Source organism: Hemicordylus capensis, chromosome 2 (genome assembly GCF_027244095.1).
Source record: "Hemicordylus capensis ecotype Gifberg chromosome 2, rHemCap1.1.pri, whole genome shotgun sequence".
Lineage (NCBI taxonomy): Eukaryota > Metazoa > Chordata > Lepidosauria > Squamata > Cordylidae > Hemicordylus > Hemicordylus capensis.
The window spans coordinates 279739759-279760336 of NC_069658.1; the positions used below are offsets into that span (position 1 = coordinate 279739759).

Genomic DNA, 20578 nt, shown 5'->3' on the forward strand with positions numbered 1-20578 from the left:
CACCTCCATGAATTTGTCTAAGCCCGTTTCAAAGCCATCAAGCTAGTGGCTGCCACCACATCCCATAACAGGGTTCCACAATTTAATTATGTGCTGTGTAAAAAAAGTACTTGCTTTTGTCGGCCCTAAATTTCCTTACAATGAGGAACCAAATTTCCATACGATCAGGAACCAAATTTCCTGGTTCTAGTGGAGTGTGTGTGTGAGGGGTGTGTGTGTGAGGTGTGTGTGTGCGGGGGCAGGCATCTTTCTCAGCCCTATCTTGGAGATGCCAGGTTCCAAGTTCCCTCCCCAGCAATGCCAAGATAGGGTTGAGAGAGACTCCTGCCTTCAACCTTGGAGAAGCCACCGCCAGTCTGTGTAGACCAGGCCTGCTCAACTTAAGTCCCCCAGCAGTTTTTGGACCACAACTCCCATAATCCCCAGCCACAGTGGCCAACAGCCAGGGATTATGGGAGATGTAGGCCAACATCAGCAGGAGGACCGAAGTTGAGCAGCCCTGGTGTAGACAATACTGAGCTAGATGGACCAATAGTCTGATGTTCCTATCTCTCTCTTTATTCTCTCCACACCATGCATAATTTGGGAGTCCTCTATCATGTCTCCCCCTTACTCACTTTTTTTCTAAACTAAAACTCCCAGAAGTTGTAGCCTCGCCTCACAAGAAATGTGCTCTAGGCCCCTGATTATCTCGGTTGTCCTCTTCTGCATCTTTTCCTGGTGGGGAACAAACACTATACCCATAAACACTATACCCAGGCAGAGTTCTTCCCTGAGTTCCAGATTGCTGGATAGCCAGCAATCCAGATCACAGAGTGAAACACTCCTTGGGTGCAGTGCCTCTGCAGACAATTGTTAAAGAAAGTGTGTGTGTGTGTGTGTGTGTGTGTGTGTGTGTGTGTGTGTGTGTGTGTGTGAGAGAGAGAGAGAGAGAGAGAGAGAGAGAGTTAAAAACTCAATTGTTAAAATTACACTCACATATATATAACATGATACTAAAATAGTCTCTATAGAAGTTGGAAGAAGTTGAATATGCTGAAGGTTTCTCAATGGAGGTGAAAGAAATCCAAAGTAATCTTTTTTTGTTGGATAATAATGTATCCAAAGTCAGTACCCATCTAATGATGGAGTTTTCACTAGCTGCTGCTTATTTATATGTGGATGCAAATGGCCTCCATGCATGCGCGGAGGCCAGAACTGGGACCCTGCTGGCTCACATTGTTGGGGCCTAGAGGAGCCGCCACCTCCACTGTGGGTAAGGTGCACTCTCACCCACTCTCTCAATCCCTTTTTAGTTGTTAGAGATCCCCTTTTTCTTGTAAAGGTGAATCCTTACTGGATTCCCCTTTACAGGCATCTCAACCCAGTTTGAATTCAGAAACCGAACTGATGGCCAGTTCTAGTGAACCAGTTTGTGGACAGGTGGTTCGGTTCGAATTCAGTTTAAATTCAGACCAAACTGCCCAGAACGGTTCCGTGCACACCCCTAAACTGGTCTGGTCCCTGCCATTCTTAGCCACATAATCAGAGGCATAGTCGTTGGTTACATAGTGTGTGAATAGAGACGTTCTCTGTTACATATAGAAAATCATGAGAAAATATTGTTCAGAACTATGGCAAGCTGGAGGTGCCTGATTGACTGTATTAACTTTAAGTTTCTTTAAGTTGGATTAGGCAATATCTAAGCAGTTCACATAGTGTACTCTGAAAATAAATGATACTGTGTTGAAACGTGAAATGTCAAAATATCTGAGAAAGTTCATTGTACTAGTCACATTGTATGGAGCTGCAATTGCATCTCTGCATGGATAGGGCAAGTCATGAGTGCCGAACGCAGCTCCAATATATATAGTATTTGCCTTTTATTTTTAACGATGAACATCATCACAGCCCACAAAGATAATGTACCATTGTGTTTTATGAAGCATCAGTAAGGAAGATGTTGCATTTGTTCATTATTTTGTGTTTATGATAAAGGGCCTTTTATTACCCTAACTTGGAATGTAACCTAAGAATTCTTGACACAAAAGATCCACTATACATTTTGCGTGCTTGACCTTCACAAATTAGTTTGCTGTTTTCATTGAGTTTTGGTAGTTAGAAAAAAGCGAGATGTTATTCTAGAATGACGGCTAGATAGTAATGCCTTTCATGGAAAGGACCACACTAATCTGAATGCAAGCTCTAGACTTCGCACGACTAGCTAGTGCAACAGTTTTTCACTTGGCCAACATCCTCTGAAAGTGCTCAGTTGCTCTGATTGTGAACCAGTGGTTTCTGCACATCTCAGCTCAGCTGGGCTACTTCCTCCATAGATAAGCTCTGCTCTGTTCCCCACCACAAAATAAGCAAAGCTCTTGTTAGCTGCTGGGTCGGCACAGGTCTTTTATCAATTATTCTGACTTTTTTGCTTAATTTTCCCTGTGGGATTCAGCCCCCATTGGTCAACTTATGGAATTCCTCACCCCGCTTCATGTTTTTGGGTTCCCTGAAGGCAGCAGCATTATAGCCCTGCATAGTGCTTCTGAGAGCTGGTGTAGCATAGTGGCTAAGAGCTATGAACTGGAACATCCCAATCTTATCTCCATGGACTCATTAGTGGCTTTTAGCAAACCACTTCCACTGAGCTAGCTCCCAACTGCAATATTTATTTCTGAATTTGTGACTTCTTTCCCTGAGAAGGTGCCATCTGAAATAATCTTAAAATGTGTTAGGAAAGAGATTGCAATCACTATTGGAATCTCATTAATAACAAGATTGTCCCAGTTGAAGTGATCAATCAATGATCTGAGGTTTACAATGGCTCAACCATTATGGCCTAGTGAATAAAGTGCTCTTGTTGTTGTTGATCAATAATAATAATTAATAGTAATTAATAAAATAAACTTTGTTAGTCACTGCCAAACAAATTGAGAAAATGGAGGAGTTCGATTTAATTTCATTATCATGAACAAATCAATACCTGATAGTATTTAGATTGGCTGTGGCTTCTAACCCTTCTAGGGTGTGGGGAACGATCACTGTACATTATAGAATATGCATAACAGAGTCTTCTCTGGGCCTGTGACTGGCTCTGGAATTCCCTGTCTCCGGAAGCGTGTGAAGCTGCATGCCTCCTGGCCACCTCCTGGTGGTTGACAACTATTACTTGTTTCAATGTGCATTTGGGACTAGTTGATGTCATGTGATCTCTTGGTCACTGTTGGTTACTATTGATGTATTTTGTGCTTTTTACTGATTTTTTAAAAGATATTTATATATTTTACACTTTTAGAGGCTTTTTTTAAAAAAGTGAGAACCTGAACAGCATTTTGTAATATTCTGTTGCAACATCATACCAGAAAGATTGCAGGGATATTATTCTGATGTTATAGAAAGATGTGTAAGCAAATGCTTAGGACCCATTCTTGAGCTATAGTGCATGCAAAATAACATATGCCAGAGATACATGAATGTTTGGTTTGCTAACATTGCCTTTTGTACATTTCCCTAATTCTAACTACTTCGTTAACATGCACAGCATGTGTATTTCCCACAGAGTCTGAGGCAAGAGCATTGGCCAAAGAGAGACAAAAGAAAGACAATCACAATTTGAGTAAGTTTATTGCTTCTCTTTATGGTTAGTATTTAATTAGGGCATTGCCATTGTCGGAGATGTAATATTTAGCTACAGTCTTCTGAGAATCTTCCTGCATAATCCTTGGACCAAAAGGACTTTGTACTCTTGCTTAAATTCCTTACATTTCTGTAGTGCTTGTGCAGTTGAAGTTCCAGTAATTCCCATTCTCAATGGTTGACATCCAGAGCAACTGATTGTGTATGCACCAGGAAAACATGTCCATGCTGCACAAGTGTTCCTAGTTGCACAGGGTCAGGTGCGCAGCACGGAGAAGTGAATTTTGATGCTTTCTTCTGGTGGTGGAAGTTCCCTTTGTCACACAAAAATATGTCCTTGAGGGTTGTGCAGAGAATGTATTTTGGGGTGACACAGGGCACGGAGCTAAAGCAAAGCATTGAAATTAGCCCCCCTTTCCCGTACCCACTGTGTGCACAGTCACAGCAGTAATAAGGAAGCACTCTGTAGTGCAGACATTGTCTTGGTGCATCCATACTTAGTTGCTCTGAATGTCAGTTGCCAATTTTTTTAGCCAGGGAAATGGACTATGAGAGAAAAATATATTTAAGGCTTCTATTTTTGAAAGATCTTCAGATGCAAATCTTAGACCATTGGGATTCTCCATTGCATGTTTGAATTGTATATATTTCAGCTCATCTGAAATAATAGCTGCGTAACTCTTCTTTTTCTTGGATCACATTGCTGGGTGTTTAAAACTGAATGGAACACAGGAAGTCTTATAATGGTGGGATGGGCCACACACACAAAGGAAGCCAAGGGCCACATATTTATGGTATCTCTCCAATAGATGTGTGAAAGAGGTTTTATGGGACAATGTGATCCATTATAGTAGATTATAAATTTAATAGCTAAATTTAATAATTGAAAACTTACCAGAAAGAGAGGTTTGTGGCCAAAGCAAAACAAGATCATTCTTGTATGTTATTGGGTCATGGATTAAAAATTCATCAAGAATAGCGAGCATATGTTAATTCATTTAATATATCTCTTTTAGTGTACTTCCTATTTCTTAGAAAATGTAGGACTATCTGGTTAATAGACAGAACTCCCCAATAACTTCCAAGAGGGAGTTAAATTATATGCTTGGAAGAAGAAACGTAATTTTTCTTCCTGCTTTCTTAAAAAAAAAATGTGGCAATTGAGAGACATGCAACAGAACTAGTGCTCTCTCCAACTTGTTCTTTCCTTCTGTGGATCTGCCAGACTTTGTGAACTGGGGGCAGGCAAGTGGTCCTTTCTATTCCTTTCTTCAGTAAAATTCTTAAACAGTGCTAGCAATACTTAAATTTTCAAGAGCTTTGTAACATTTATGCTTCTTCCACTCTGTCAGTGATTACTAATGTGTGTGGTCTCTTAAAAGTTGAGCGAAGAAGACGATTCAATATTAATGATCGTATAAAAGAACTTGGCACCTTGATACCCAAGTCAAATGACCCGTAAGTACTGTCATGTTATAGAATCAATGATAACAGTGGATGAATTGCTTTTGAAAAAAATGAATTCTTCCAACTTTGTTGGAACATCTTCTGTTTGGGGATATTCTTGGGCACAAGGCACAAATGTAAGGCTGTTGCATACTAGCTATACATTTGTCTCCTAAATATTTGTAGGAAAATATTTGGTCCCATCATACTATCTAATGAACATAAGCTGGATTTCTTCTTTTCATGATTGCATGCAAAGGCAAAAGTGAGCATACAGAATATTGCCTTCCCAAACAAAAGAAAAGGAAAAAGTAGGTCTACCTAAGCCCTCTTTAAGTGTTATGGAAAGTGTGACTGCTTTTACAGCACCCAGAAGCATCCCAGTGTGACTTTCATAGAATATAAATCTTCCCTGAGGCCCCATATTGGGGTTTGTAGCTCACACCCCAATTTACATTGAGTAAAACCCAGAATTACAGATGAACACCTTGTTGAATGCCAAGGGTAACTGACTGTCCACTACAGTGAGGTGTAGCCTCCACTGCTACACATCAGCACTAAATCTGCTGTATGAATATCCTTGTTTGGAAGTGAATATATAATAAGTCCTTTTTGTTTTGTTTAAACCAGCTAGAATTTTTTAAAAAAACAAGTGATCAGTTTTTTAGGATACCACTTAAGCCAGACAGGTTTGTTCTGCAGCAAACAGAATGTGGCCCTGGTTCTTTTTTCCTTGCACAGATGGGCTTGGAGGTCAGAGGGAGTTACACAAAGCCACTAGAAAAGGTCAAATATGGAACTAGGTTCAATTTGGGGGGTTTGTTTTGACTTCTTGGCATAGATGATGTAGGAAACCAAATCTCTTCTGTAAACTACCAGGCAATAAGTTAACCTGCTGCTCCCCCTAGTGTAGTAAAGATACTTTTCATTTTTATTTTGTTTAAACTCCAAAGATCCCTCCTCCATTGTGTAGTTGTAGTTTTGTTATCTAAACTTTGTTTCTGTGTTTCCCTCCCTATGCTTCCTTATAGATTTAGATTTTAAATTTTGAATTTTAGATTTGACTTTTAAAACTGACTTTAAGCAAGTTTTTTAATTGCTTTGTATTTTGGATCTCTCTCTCTCTCTCTCTCTCTCTCTCTCTCTCTCTCTCTCTCTCTTTCACACACACACACACACACACACACACACACACCATTTTTGTTGTGATTTAATATGTTTTGTGTTTTTATTTGATGTGTTAATGATGTGTTGTGAGCCACCCAGAAAACAATTTGTTATGGGGTGACTCCAAAATAAAGTTGTGGTGGTGGTGTTATTGATTTGTGTCCATTTTGCAGGGACATGCGTTGGAATAAGGGAACTATTTTAAAGGCCTCTGTGGACTATATCCGCAAGCTGCAAAGAGAACAGCAACGTACAAAAGAACTAGAGAATAGACAAAAGAAATTGGAACATGCCAACAGGCATCTTTTGCTCAGAATACAGGTTTGATTATTAATATATAAATATGATGGAGATGCATGTGTGTAGGCTTTCCATGGAAAAGTAGTCCTATAATACCCTTAATATTAATCTGTCTTGAAAAGAGTTGATTGATGTGTTCCATAGCTGCTTTGGAACACAACCATCAACACATCATTAACACTGAAAAACTTTGGCATATGTTGACATTAGTTCAGTCCCTCGTAGGTTTGAAGGGAGGGGATGACACAAACACATGCTAGGTGGCCATCATTGTCTGAATCAGTTTGGTTCAAACTGTACTCCAGGCAAACCTAGTGCTCTTGAGAGCTTAGTGAGGATTCCTCAAGACCAAACTAGATGTGATTTTAAGTTTGCTGACATCCAGAAAGTTTCAGACATGCAATGGGAAGAATGGCAATTTTCACTTATCTTTGCACTTTCACTTTGGAGCCCACTATGTTTCCTGAAAATATGTCCCTGAGGATTGTGGGACCCTTAGGGACATGTTTTCAAGAGACACAGAGCTCTTGTGTCTCTTGAAGGAAGGGGAAATTGGTGAAAATTGTCCATCTTCTGTTGTGTACACAAAACTTTCTTCTCTAAATTAGTCTTTAGCCTCGGTGTTGGCCACTTTTCGGCTGTAATGTTTTGTTTCATTTTGATGTAAGTAGCTGTTCATAACAAATTACAAAGGTCCAAATGATGGGCAGGATCCAAATCAAATTTGTTCTGACTAAGCACTGTTACTATTTGCACGATGACTCAATTAAATCCCATTAATTTCAATGGGAATTAATCTGGATCCTGCCCAACTTGTTTAAAATCACTATTGAGAGTCTGGTTTCCCCAGATACATTCAAGATGATACTCCAAAATACCATAAATAGAACAAATAAAAATCGGGTGGGGGAACCCTAACCCAGCTTCTTTTCCACTCAGTGTCAAGGGTGACTCTAATAATAGACCACTTGAATATGGAGATGGAGAGGGGATTGACTGGAAGAACTGCAGCAGAACTCCTTGTTGTCCCAGGTTATTGACTTAGATGTGGTTGGACGCCAACACTGAAATAAATATTGACTTCATCTTCATAGATTTACAGTGCAATCCAGCACTGTACTTACTTGGAAGTAAGTTCTGCTATGTTCAGTGGGGCTTATTCTCGGGTAAATATGCAGAGGATTGCATACTTAATAAAAAGTTCAAACCTTGCCCTGCGTCAAATTTAATCACTGCCTTAGAAGAAAACAAAATGAAGATCTTTATATGCTGCTTTATATTCTATGAACAATGTTGTGAATTTTATGAATGTGTGACACAGGCACCCCTTTTATGTACCCAAGAAGTGTTGCTAGTTTTAAGGGAGCATCTCGCTTCCCTTAAAATTCCTTAGATCGGGGCTTTCCAACCTGTGGTACTCCAGATGTTGCTGAACTGCAACTCCCATCATCCCGAGCTACAGTTTACTGTGGCTGAGCATGGTGCGAGTTGTAATTCAGCAACATCTGGAGTACCGGAGGCTGGGAACCCCTGCCTTGGATATTTTGCTCAAGCAGGGACATTTGCCTGGTATTTTAGTCAAAATGAAATTTGATGGTAATTCTAGAGTTATGTATACAGATAGGCTCTTTGTGTATTTGTATCTCCTTCCTCACACACTATTCCTTTATAGTGTGATGCATTAAAATTTACCATCGGTTTGTCTGGGAGGTCTGGCTTCATAAAATACCATTACTTCCAGAATAATCTTGTAATAGTAAATCAGTTAACATAGACAACAATCCTGTGTAGCTTTTTTAAGTAGTTACTGCATTTCTCAAATGTTGTTGTTAGATTTCTATTGACCTCATGCTGTCTTATGAATTGTAATAACAGCTGAATATTAAAATATGGAACCAAAGGGTTTACTACTATTGAACCAAAATGTGGTACTACTACTATGTATTATGTATTGTTCAGACACAGTCTCTCTCCATGTTTCTCAATTTTTCAAAAAGAAAACCCATAATCTTACAATATTCATTGTTTTTCCATTTCTGTATATTCCTTATGAATAATCTCATTATAAATTCCCTAGAATGAAAAAAGGGTAAGTGGGGATATAGCCAAGCCTATATCCTGTTTAATCTTTGCCCAGTTTCGCAACAGTTTTGTTCTTATTGACAAGAAGGAGCATAAAAGTGCACTCACCAAACATTACAAGTCACTCAAGAAAAGCTGAAAGTGATGTGTGTCTATTAATGATGAACTTCATCTCAGCTTTCTAAATTGTTTACTATGTTTTGCAGAAAAGTGAGAAGCTGTTTAGTTTCCAGAATCGTCACTTTTTTGGTATATTATGTGCTTCTAATTTTATGTGTATGTGTGTGTGTTCACAATAGGAACTTGAGATGCAGGCTCGAGCACATGGACTTTCCATTGTCCCATCTACAGGCCTTTGCTCACCAGAGATGGTAAACAGGATTATCAAGCAGGAGCCCATCCTCGACAACTGCAGCCAAGAGATCTTGCGACATCACCCAGAGCTGTCTTGCACAACCACTCTTGACCTTACTGATGGCACCATCACTTTCAATGACAGCTTGGCAAATGTGACTGAATCAGCAGCTGGCACTTACACTGTCCCTACAAAACTGGGATCCAAACTGGAAGACATCTTGATGGACGATACCCTCTCTCCTGTTGGAGTTACTGACCCACTCCTTTCATCAGTGTCTCCCGGGGCTTCAAAAACAAGTAGCCGAAGGAGCAGTGTCAGCATGGAAGATACTGACCACGCCTGTTAGTGGATATTATTAGAAAGGCCTTTTGTGAACTTCTTTATTTCTTGATCAGTAGATTAAGTAATTTGCTTTTTTTCTTAATAACTATCTTTTAATATAAATCTTCATATAGCCCAGTGTATGTGACTTTTTTAATGTTTGAAGAGACTTGTATATTCTATTTTAAAGCTACCAATGCTTCCAAAGTATTGTACTGCATCTATGAACCAGATTCACCAAGAACTTCAAACAAGTTGTGTCTACTTGAAAGCAATAGAGATATACAAATCCACAAGTCCATGATCCATTCAAGGTGAAGCTTGAGTACAACTGTAGTTATGCCCACTAACCTGGAAATGAATTGTAGAAGAATGTAAAGAAACCAAAAAACCAAATGTTGCGAACTATTTGTGTTGATTTAATAGTGCCTGCTTTTAAAGATACAGTACCTGTTAACACAATTTAACCTTTCTCAAGGCATTATATAATGCATATATGTAAACAGGCCAATTGTTTAGAATCTAACTCATAGTGGATTAAAGTATAAGCAAGAAATGAAGGTGGGAAATACCCAGACAAAGATGGTGTTTAAAGCTTTTTTTTCCCCTCTCTCCTGGCCCTTGAGTCAGGGAAAAATCCTTCTAACTTACAGTTCAAATTCTTCTTTTTAAAATCACTTTTAATCATGCCAAGAAAACTGTTTGGGTGTGTGCAAGACTGCACATCAGTGCAATACTGGTGTACATTTCAACTCTTAACAAAAAAAATTGTACTTTCTGTCAACTGAATGTTGGGTTTTATTTTTATTTTTGAAAATAGCATTGTACAGTTATCTGATTTGCATGAATTTTTCAGTTATTTTATTTTTCATTTAGAGTACATTTGCATTTTATTTGTGAGAATATGCCTCTAGCTATTGCATCTACATTTTTTGACATTTGAAACCCCACTGGAGGGGTTATTTTGCGTTCTTTGTACACTCTTCAAAGTAAGCTTTTGTGCAGGTTCCTGTCTTTTCAAGAGTGGTTTTGTGACTATATTGTAAATTACAGTCTCACTTGGAAGAAATGCTTTAACATGGACAGATCTTTAAATTATAGTACAAATTTAGTCTAGTTAACAAAATGGAGCTCTGTATAAAACAAAATGGGGGGTGGGGCGTGTCCCTGAACTTAACATATTTATTTTTTAGTGATACAGGTCAAATAGTAATATGCTTGGAAATACAGTTGCTATATCCTTAGTGCATCTGTTTAGATTCTTGAGCATCAAGGTTGGAAAAAAAATGACTATATCTGCAGGTAACTGTTACTTGATCCCAATGTTGTTAAGATTTTAACATGCAACAATGTTGTTACAAGAGCATGTTCTGTGCATTATCTACTCCAGCGTAGCCCTATGCAATAACAGTAGTGATACTTGTACAATTATCATGCCTAAATATTTTATACAGTGGTTGTATAGTCATACCAGCTGAGCAAGTTATTGGCTTCCTCCATAGCGGCTACCAGTTGTCTTGCAAGGAAGCATATCTCATTCGGAATGAAGTGCCTTAAACTTAGCCGTGGTCTTCATAGAGATCCTTCATGAACTGACTGAAGTATGACATATGAGAAAATTTGCAGGAGGGTGTTAGGGTTGTGGTAGTTGGGTGTAGCATTGTGTCATAAAGCAAGAGCTTCCAGTTCTTCACCCCAACCCCTTGCTAACTCTGAGATATTTATTGAAGTCTTTGACTTCTTTTTTGTGCCATCTTTGCTTAAGTGCCCAGGAAATCTGGGCAATGGTCAGCTAATAAGTCTTGAGAACTCCAGTGTGAAATGGTGGTCAGCATATTGCAAAGTACAAGACAAGTCCAAATGGCAATTAGCTTCTTTACCATTTCATTTTCTGAAATTTTATTGGAAACCCCCACCCCTCATCCCACTAAGGTTGAATTGTGCTCTTTTTCCAGTTAACTGTGGGGGCAAAGCCTGAATCTAATTTCACTTTTACAACTTTCTTGAGGATCCCTGTGGAAAACAAAATAATCAGAGGCAGGAACTCTGACTGGAAAAATAGGAACATATTTTCTCTTAACTTGAAAATATCTTTCACTTAGTAATTACTCAGAGTAGTGTGTGCGTGTGTGTTGTTTCAGATTGGTTATACCTGAGCACTGATTATTTTCATGGGTGACAGTCTCTGTTATAGAAGCAGGAATTGGAACTCTGTTCTTGCCATGGTAACTGGTTGGCATAGTTTTCACAGCAAGTCTCCTTCTCTTCAGCATCATCTGGATATTACTGTTTAGGCACATCTGAACATGCTGCAGGTTCAGTGGTGAATGTGCAGTCTGTAATTGCCAAATACTGTCTGCAAAATACTGTAGCTAGAATTTTATTGTGGAGAGGATGCATGATTTCAGTATGGGAGAATTAGGTTCAAATCCTAGCCCAGATGTTCATAGTCTTCTTCAAAGAAGGTATTGTCCTACAAGGTTGTAGCCTATACCTTAAAAAGTAAATAGTAATTAGAGAGCTGAAGTGGTGTGTGCTCTTCACAATTTAGCTTTTCTTGATGCAGGATTTTGATGTCAGTACAAATAGTGCCAATTATGCACGGTTAAGCAAGCTTATATATTTGCCTATTTTGCACAATCTGTTAGGTGTAATTCAGTCAGTAGAGGTATCAGGATTGAAACTGTATCCCTTCCACACGCATGCACACTCCACAACAACCAGAACACTAAAAATCTTCTCGGCCTCCCCTCAATGGAGAATTAATCAGCCACTGTTTACATGTTTCCAAGCCTGATTTAAAACCAAAGGGCTAGGAACTTGTCCTTTGTTTTAAAAAGAAAATAAACCTGAATTTTTTAGGATGCTGAGCTCTGCACTGAATATGTATCAGATTTTGTAACTGTGGGGTTGCAGCATAGCCAAAACCTTGATTATAGCTCAGAAATGAGCCATATTTCCCAGCCAAATGGGCTAAGAAAAGCTACACAACAGTGATCAGTTTTGTAGGTTTTGTCACAGGAAATAAAGACACTTTGGAAACAATGAGATGATCCTTACCCTTTGACTGAATTGATTGCAATCTCAACCATGGCACTTAGCTGACCGCACCACATTTATACTAGAAATGTGATCCACCAGGTTTAGGTTTCTGCTGGTTGAGACTTATGGCTCCTATCAACCAGATAATTCTGTTTTCCACATTTTCTGTTAAGATATGCTTACCTTTCTCAACCCATAATCCATTGCACTTTTCCCACCTAATTTTATTTGGATTTCCTCATACCAGATCCCCTTTATTTGAAGAGTGAGGTTTCATATCATACACATGCAGTTCTTGCCATCCCATAATAAGAAGAGTTGACAAGGTTTTGCAAGCATAAATTAAGCCTTTGGATGAAGTTTATTTATTTATCTTTATTTGGAAACAAGGGCCACAGAAGTATTTCGCACATCTTAAGAAAAAGGCACCAAGGGATTCCTTACAAATAGTAGAACATTGCAGAAAACAAGTGTGATTGCTGTGATACATCTTCTCTTTAAAATGAACAATTTGGATTATACACCCCAGGGTATGAAGAGGGTGCAACACTTGGTGTATTGTGCTTGCCCCTACATATTCATGTGTGGGGGAAAACATGGAATCTGCTCCCATATCAGTGGCATGATTGAGCAATTCAGACATACCTATGTGACCATGAACCTTCACTTCACCTGCAGTTGCCCACAGCCATATCATCCAAAACTGGCTCAATTATTATGTGAGCCCAGATGCCAAAAATATAGAAACCGTCATGAGACAGCTAACCAGATACATGAAGTCCTGAGCAATTTTCTAGGGATGTGTACGAGTAGTTTTGGGCAGCCGCAGGGGTGGGGACAGAGAGCAGTATGAGGCTCCTCCCCCACTGTTCCGGTCATGGCACAGCCGTGTCTATCCTTTTGGGAAGGACAGCACCATGACCGGAACAGCGGTGGGGTGGCAGAGGAGCAGGTAAGGACCTGCGTGCCTCATTTTTAAAGCATTCTTAAAGCTACCCACCACTGCAACCTTGCCTCGCTAATGAAGCACTGAAACAATTTGGGCACATCCTTACAATTTTCACTTTTACTATAACCATGAAAGTTATGTTAGTGCCATGGATTTCTTACTACTTTTAGATAGATAGAGATAGCTAGAGAGATAGATAAAGCAATATTAACTCCGATGCCTATAAAGCCTTTAGGTAGTCTATAGGAGAAAGAGCAAAGCACAAAATAATGCACTTACCATATTTTGGATATAAAATGCACTGGTGAAAAATGGAAATTGATGGTATAAAAAGGCCTCTGTATCTTGAAAAAGTGACATGAATTACTGCCTCTTGTTCTGGATGCTTAGTACCATGCTGTTATTGATCTTTTCACCTGCTGTTGGCCACAGCAATAAGTTGTGTATGGTCCATAGCACTGTAAATTATGGATCAATATTAATGTAAGCTGATTAAATAATTTGAACTGTTCCTAATAGATGGATTAAAGCATTTTGTTTTTCAAATAATGGCTGCATAATTTGTGAATAATGCAAATGAATATTACCTTTGATTTCAGCCAGAAAATGATGTTCCAGCTTTGTCTTGTGAACTGGAAGAACACATCAAGTCTTGGTTTGAGCAAAAAGGAATCTGCTTTGTTCCTGAATCATTTCTTTTGTATCTTGTTAATACTGAGATCCTTGTTTCTTTTCCATCAGTTTAAAATGAAACTCTTCATTTGGATCCACTTAGCACTTAGAGGGTTGGTCTGCAGTACCTAACCCTCTAGAAACCTTTTTATTCATTCGTAATATCAGATATGGTATACCTCACCCTGCAAGTTCACTCACAAGCTTCTGGTGTAAAGAGAAAAATTGCCTTCTGCCTCACTAAATATTTAGTCCTTCCTAATTAGCTTGTGTTTGAAAATCACTGGTATTTAATGGCAGAATATGGATCCATTTTGTGCAGAGTAGGGAAAGCGCTAACCATTGGGTTATCCCTTAACAGAGCTGCACAACAGTCCTCTTAATGTATACAGTGGTCTATATCCAGACTAGTATTGCACTAGTGCAAGGACATCGCTCAATCACATTGCACAAAGATACATCTGTTCCAGGCTAGTTTGTGTGCTAGCAGAAGACGTGGACACTTGCACATCATACAACAACAGGTTGTACACTCTGTTGCACAAGCTTGTTTGTGTCCTGGAGAAAGTCTTCCACAAGCAGTCACACAATAACTTTGTGCAACTCTGCAAACTTCTAGAGTTGCTAGGCTGAATATTCTAGATCTAGACCAATGCTCGGCTCATATCCTAGACCAATGCTAGGCCGATATTCTTTCCTCTGAAGTTCTGTGTGTCTGTACTACAAGTGTGTTAGGATAGAAACCAGATCTTTTGATGATTTTTCTTGATTTGAAATGCACATTTTTGTGTTTGCTATTCTTTATACTGTATTTGCTAATATATATCTTGGTCAACCCCACCACCTCTTAGGGGTGTGTCCGAACCGGTCCGGAGGCCATTCTAAAGAATGGCTGAACTGCCGGACCGGTTCGGCCCTGGCTGGTTCGGGGGGGGGGTATTTCTTTAATGGCGGGAGGGCTTGCTTACCCCTCCCGCCTCTTTGCCCCTGCCAGAGGCCATATTTTACAGAATAACGGGGCACTGGAAACCAGCCGCCCCCCCCCCCGCCGCGAGCAGATTAAGCCCCAAACTAATGGTACCACTGTGGCTGCTGCCGCTGTCGCCCTCCAGCCCTCCCTCCCTCCCAGCCGCCCGCCCGCCCGCCCGAGTCCTCACCCGATTCTGCCATTGAAAACAAAGAGAGGAGCTACCGAAAAGAGCTTCTCTCTCTATGAAGTTCTGCCGGCTAGCCTTTGCGCGCGCGCATGCGCGCACCACAAAGGACGCCGATCGCCAGAGGCTCGGTCTACCTGGCCTTTTCCCGGCGGGTAGACCGGGCCTCCGGTGATCGGTGTCCTTTGCGGCGCGCGCATGCGCGCGCGCAAAGGCTCAGTAGCCGGCAGAACTTCATAGAGAGAGGAGCTCTTTTCGGTAGCTCCTCTCTTTGTTTTCAATGGCAGAATCGGGTGAGGACTTGGGCGGGCGGGTGGCTGGGAGGGAGGGCTGGCGGGCGACAGTGGCGGCAGCCGCAGTGGTACCATTAGTTTGGGGCTTAATCTGCTCGCGGCGGGGGGGGGCGGCGGTGGGGAGGGGGGCGGCTGGTTTCCAGCGCCCCGTTATTCTGTAAAATACGGCCTCTGGCGGGGGCAAAGAGGCGGGAGGGGTAAGCAAGCCCTCCCCGCCCTAAAAGGAAGGCCCCCCTTCGGTGCCGGTCCGGACTGCTCCGGACCGTGCACATCCCTACCACCTCTCAAGATCACCTGGGGAGGTCTGGTTGAGGTTGCCACCTGCTCAGTTGGTGGTGACTTGAAACTGGGCCTTTTCTAGAGTTGTCTCAGGACTCTGGACTCACTTTCTAATGAAATTAGAGTTTCCCCTTCTCTGAATGTTTTTAAGAAGGACTAAACATACCTGTTTAGTCAGGCTTTTAGTTTATACAGTAGTTCTAAAGTTTCAGTTTTTAGAGTTTTTATTGTATTTTAAATTGTTTTAATTATGTTAATGTTTTTTATATTGTGAACTGCCTAGGGAGCTTTTGTATAGGGCAGTATATAAATGTGCTAACTAAATAAAATAATAAATATTTAACACTTCCTTAAAGGCAGAGGTCCTGGGGGGAAATAGATATTCTTTTTAAATTAAACCTAATCATCCAATGTTTACTTCAGGTTACCCAGTTCACTGAAAATGCCTTGTATGTGGCGACGACATAAACCAAAAGAGATATTATTGATTGCATTTCTATTTTCCCATACAATTTAGTAAATGATGCTAGGATGATGTTTCTAAAATTCACTGTATTTGCAATACCATAGAGTGGACTGAAAATTGTATATGTATGGTCCATGTAAATATTTATATCCATATAAATTATGGATCAATATTAATGTAAGCTCATCAAATTATTTGAACTATTCCTAATAGATGGATAACATTCTTAAAATAAGAAGAATTTAAATGCTATACTTCAGTAAAAATATTTCCAGGGCAGTTTACAAGTTAAAGTAGAATACAATGCAAAGGAAGAGCAGCAGATCTGAAGTCTCTGTTTATGCTAACAGATTTTGTGTGTGTGTGTGTGCTTCAAATGTACATTTATTTCACATTTATGCCACCTGGTGGGCTTAGACTACTACTACATATGCGTATTGCATAATGTTAGATATAGAAAATGCTGTTACAATAACAGTGTAGTCCAGTGAAATGGAATATTAAGAACTTAGAGCCCAAGTCGTCAAATTAATTTAGAACCAGATAAGTCCTTGAGGGCTTCACAGTAGCAAAAGAGTTTGAAGTGGCATGTAAAAAAAGTAAGGGGGGGAAGCAGGAATTGGCCCTGACTCCCCCCCCCCCCGCCCTTTAATCTTCCTCTATAACAAAAGTTCCTGGAGTTCCATTTATTTATTTATTCAATTTATATACCTCCCTTCCAAATATTGTTCAGGGCAGTTTACACAGAGAAATAATAAATAAGATGGATCCCTGTTCCCAAAGGGCTTACAATCTAAAAAGAAACATAAAATAGACACCAGCAACAGTCACTGGAGGTACTGTGCTGGGGGTGGATAGGGCCAGTTTAAGTTCCTTTAAACTATAGCTACAGAATATGGATGACAGCCACAAAAGGGGGGCTAAATGGTAAATACTGTACTACTATGGTCTGGTTCCCCACTGCCCAAATCCTCCACATGATGGCATGTGCAGATACATTTCTGCATAGGAAAAGTGTGAAACCCGTGATCAGCAGCTCTCTCTAGTCAGGGTTCATGGAGAAGGTGTAATTGTGATCACACAGCTGTTGCCATCCTGTGACTATGCCCAGTTTATAGTAGCTTTTGAATAAATGGACATATATACGATCTCATGGGAACATCCTATCTTGCTCCAGTCTTCTGCTGCTATGCAATTGCCAAGCAGGCACACACAATAATATCCAATTCACACATCCTACTTAAATTATAAAGTAGTGGAAGTGAATTGGATGTTCTGTGTGCCTACTTGCCTATTGGCCCTCAGCTAAGCCATGTGATCCATTTAGCGATATAGAGTATACAATCAGATCTGGTACATGTCTCCATGCTATTTTGCTCATGCTCATCAGCCTGACAACCAGGATCATTTAGAATAGGCCTGCACAACTCCATCCCCCAGTCGTCATTGGACTACAACTCGCATAATTCCCCGTCACAGTGGCCAATAGCTAGGGATGATGTGAGTTGTCCAATATCTGTAGGAGCAAAGTTGTGCCACCCTGACTTGGAAGAACCAACAAGCACTTGGAGCCAGAGAAGGCCAGTGTTGAATGAAAACATGTCAAGAGGATGCTGTTGTCTCCAGTTCTGGAAGAGAAAAGTAGAGAGCAAGACCATGACCTGAGCTGAGACTGAAGAAGTGCAAGGATGGAGGCAGAGGCTTCATAAAGAAAGGAGAAGAGGGGGACAAAGTACAAGAGGATCAGCTTCTTAAGCAAGATGGCAATGGAAGATGCCATGGGCAGATAAAGGGTGGTGTACTCCTGCTCTTCCTCCCCACCACATACACACCCCGTGTTTTACACCTCTCTTCTCCCCATACTTCTCACACTCTGGCAGACTGAGAATGAGTAAAACATTCGAAAGGGGCAAGGATAATTGGAAGCACAATATATATTGCTAGCAGGCTCCCTGCAGCGAGCTATATTGCTAGCTATCTCCCCTCAATGCGCTTTAGTGCCGCTGATGGGCTCTCATATTGGTGGTTCTCATTTCAAGAATCTACACCACTGTGATTGTAAGCAGGAGCTAGAGTGACCCCTGACCCAGCAGTGCCTCCTTCTATTCCTGGATAGGAACTGTGAAGGACCAAATCTTTATGATCACTCCACGCACAAAATCGAGCTCTTTTTTAAGCCTCATCCCTGCTAGTTGTGGAATATCTGTCCTCCGCCCAGCCACCCTTCTGTTCTGTGCCCCTGGAAGTCATGGCTCCCCCTGCTGTCCTTATTCTTTCTCCAGCCCTTGTATTTCTTTCTTTGGTCCTGATCTGGAGACGAGCAGTTTCTCAGGTTGCCTCAAAGGAAGAATATTGGTCATATTCAGAAAAGAACCTGAACTACTGCCAATGGAATGCAAGTTGGTGCCATAAGTAAGATCCTAGGTCTCCCATTTGCTTAACCTCCATTTCATAAATGTTTCTGAGACATTCCAGTTGGAATTAGGACTGAGTCTGAATTCCATTTAAAAAGGATTTGGAGTAAAAATGTGGGGATTGTCTACCAACATTTACATTGTATCTATGGGATTGATTGTATACCAGAACAATTAGAATTCTGCATCTTATCCTCGTTTCTTTTCCTCTCTGTGGTTTCTGGTTCCTGTTTCTTTGATTGTGTTCTGTTGCATTATTCTGTCATTCTCTTGGCTGCAGCAACTGAAACGGGATTGTGTACTCATTGTCATCTTTGACAATGACTGGCTGAGTTGGTCATGAGTATAAGAAACTGCCTTATTCTGAGTCAGCAAATTGGTTCAGTGGCCATGAATAGTCAGTTTGGACTACCACCTTCTAGCCACCTGTTTCCTCTTTCTTGACTAATGCTGGCCAGACAGGTGAGGATTCCACCTTTTACCATCCAGCATTAAGGAAAGCACCCTTTGCCTGCTACCTCATCCAGAGATATAGTGTGGGGATCAGGAAGGACTGGCAGAGAATTGCACCTCTTCAAGCATTTTTTCACCTCAACCCATCCCACCCCCCACCCCAGGGTTTCAGGGTCTGAGGTAAACTCTTGAGACAGCCAATTTGTTTTGGGGTTGATTAACCTTTTCTTCATCCGGCCAGCATAGCATAGTGGTTAGAGTGTTGGACTAGAACGGGGAGACCTGAGTTCGAATCCCCAATCAACCATAAAACTCACTGGGTGACTCTGGGCCAGTCATGTATCTCTCAGCCTAACCTACCTCACAGGGTTGTTGTGAGGATAAAAACAAGCATGTACACTGCTCTGAGCTTCTCTGAGGAAGAGCGAGATATAAGTGTAAAAATAAAATATAAAATATAGAATAAAATAAAATAAAATCCATCCCTAGACAGGACAAAACCATGCATGCTCTAAGCCAGAAAAGAGGTTTCGGGAGCAAGGGCTTTGGAGTGCTACTAAAGATTGTGGGGCAAGATTGCATGGTGAGGCTGCTGCCTACCTAAGAGTTGCAGGAATCTGCCAGTTGTGGCTTCTACTTGTCACGATACCTTAATGACCAGGTAGCCCTCCGGTAGCAAAGAAGGCTAAGGAGGAGGTGGGAAGGTAATGAGTACAAACTGAATTTCAAATCTGGAATGGAATGAACCAGCTTCTAGCCACAATGTATTGTAGTATGCTGAACATATACTTACTTTCTGTAATGTCTAAATTCCTGGGCATCCTTTGTACCTGGATATTCTGAATATGAACAGCACAAGTCAGTAATTAACAGAAGAGAAGTGTGGTGGGGAGTACAAAGATGATGATGAAGACGAGGAGAGTGGCCTAATTGATATGTGTCAAGTTTTAATGAAGGCAAGTGTACATTTCTGGAGTTGGACCTATATGCCAGGTTTGTTGTTTCTATTAAATTTTGCAGCTTTGCATAATTTATCTAACAAATGCAGAACTAATGCAACATCCACACACCACATTAGATTAGTTCCATATTATCAGTTCTAATCCAATGAAGACCAAGGAAATTCATGCTGCTCTTATGTGAATCGTGATTTAATACTCCAATTTGTAAGTAGTCTTGTCAGAATGTAGCATGTAATTTGCATCACCGGCATCTCCGCTCCAGACAGATGGCAGCTGAATATTTAGCACTGAACTGCCCAATCAGTATTAGATGGTACAAGCTCTCTTCACTGCCATATTTTTGAATTTGGTGCTGAATTATTTCTTGGTTCAAATAGTTTCTTTTTGTTAGAAGAAGACTTAACTAAACTCTATTCTTTCATTACTAATTCCTTCATTACTAATGAGAAATTGAATCCTGTACATATTTCTAAAGGAGTGGGTGTGTGACTCCCCCCCCCCCCCAATTTTCCGTTCTTTTTAATTCCATCTTAGAAGGCCACTTGATTCTGGACTCATGGATATTTTCTAGACTAGTAATGACTCGAAAAGCCAATAAAGATAAA

General features: G+C 40.6%; 1 protein-coding gene across 11 annotated transcripts in view; it reads left to right on the top strand.

Moving 5' to 3' along the window:
* Nucleotides 1-13829, top strand: part of MITF (melanocyte inducing transcription factor) — a 227183-nt gene extending 213354 nt beyond the window's left edge. For 7 of the 11 annotated variants that reach the window (XM_053296529.1, XM_053296521.1, XM_053296524.1 and 4 more), the window contains 4 exons: nt 3521-3595; nt 4998-5073; nt 6402-6549; nt 8910-13829. In XM_053296529.1, coding sequence (XP_053152504.1) covers nt 3521-3595; nt 4998-5073; nt 6402-6549; nt 8910-9314 — 704 coding nt within the window. In that variant the 3' untranslated portion in view covers nt 9315-13829. The remainder of the gene's footprint in view (nt 1-3520; nt 3596-4997; nt 5074-6401; nt 6550-8909) is intronic. The other 4 variants (XM_053296522.1, XM_053296525.1, XM_053296527.1 and 1 more) reach the window with 2 other exon arrangements.
* Nucleotides 13830-20578: the final 6749 nt, after the last annotated feature.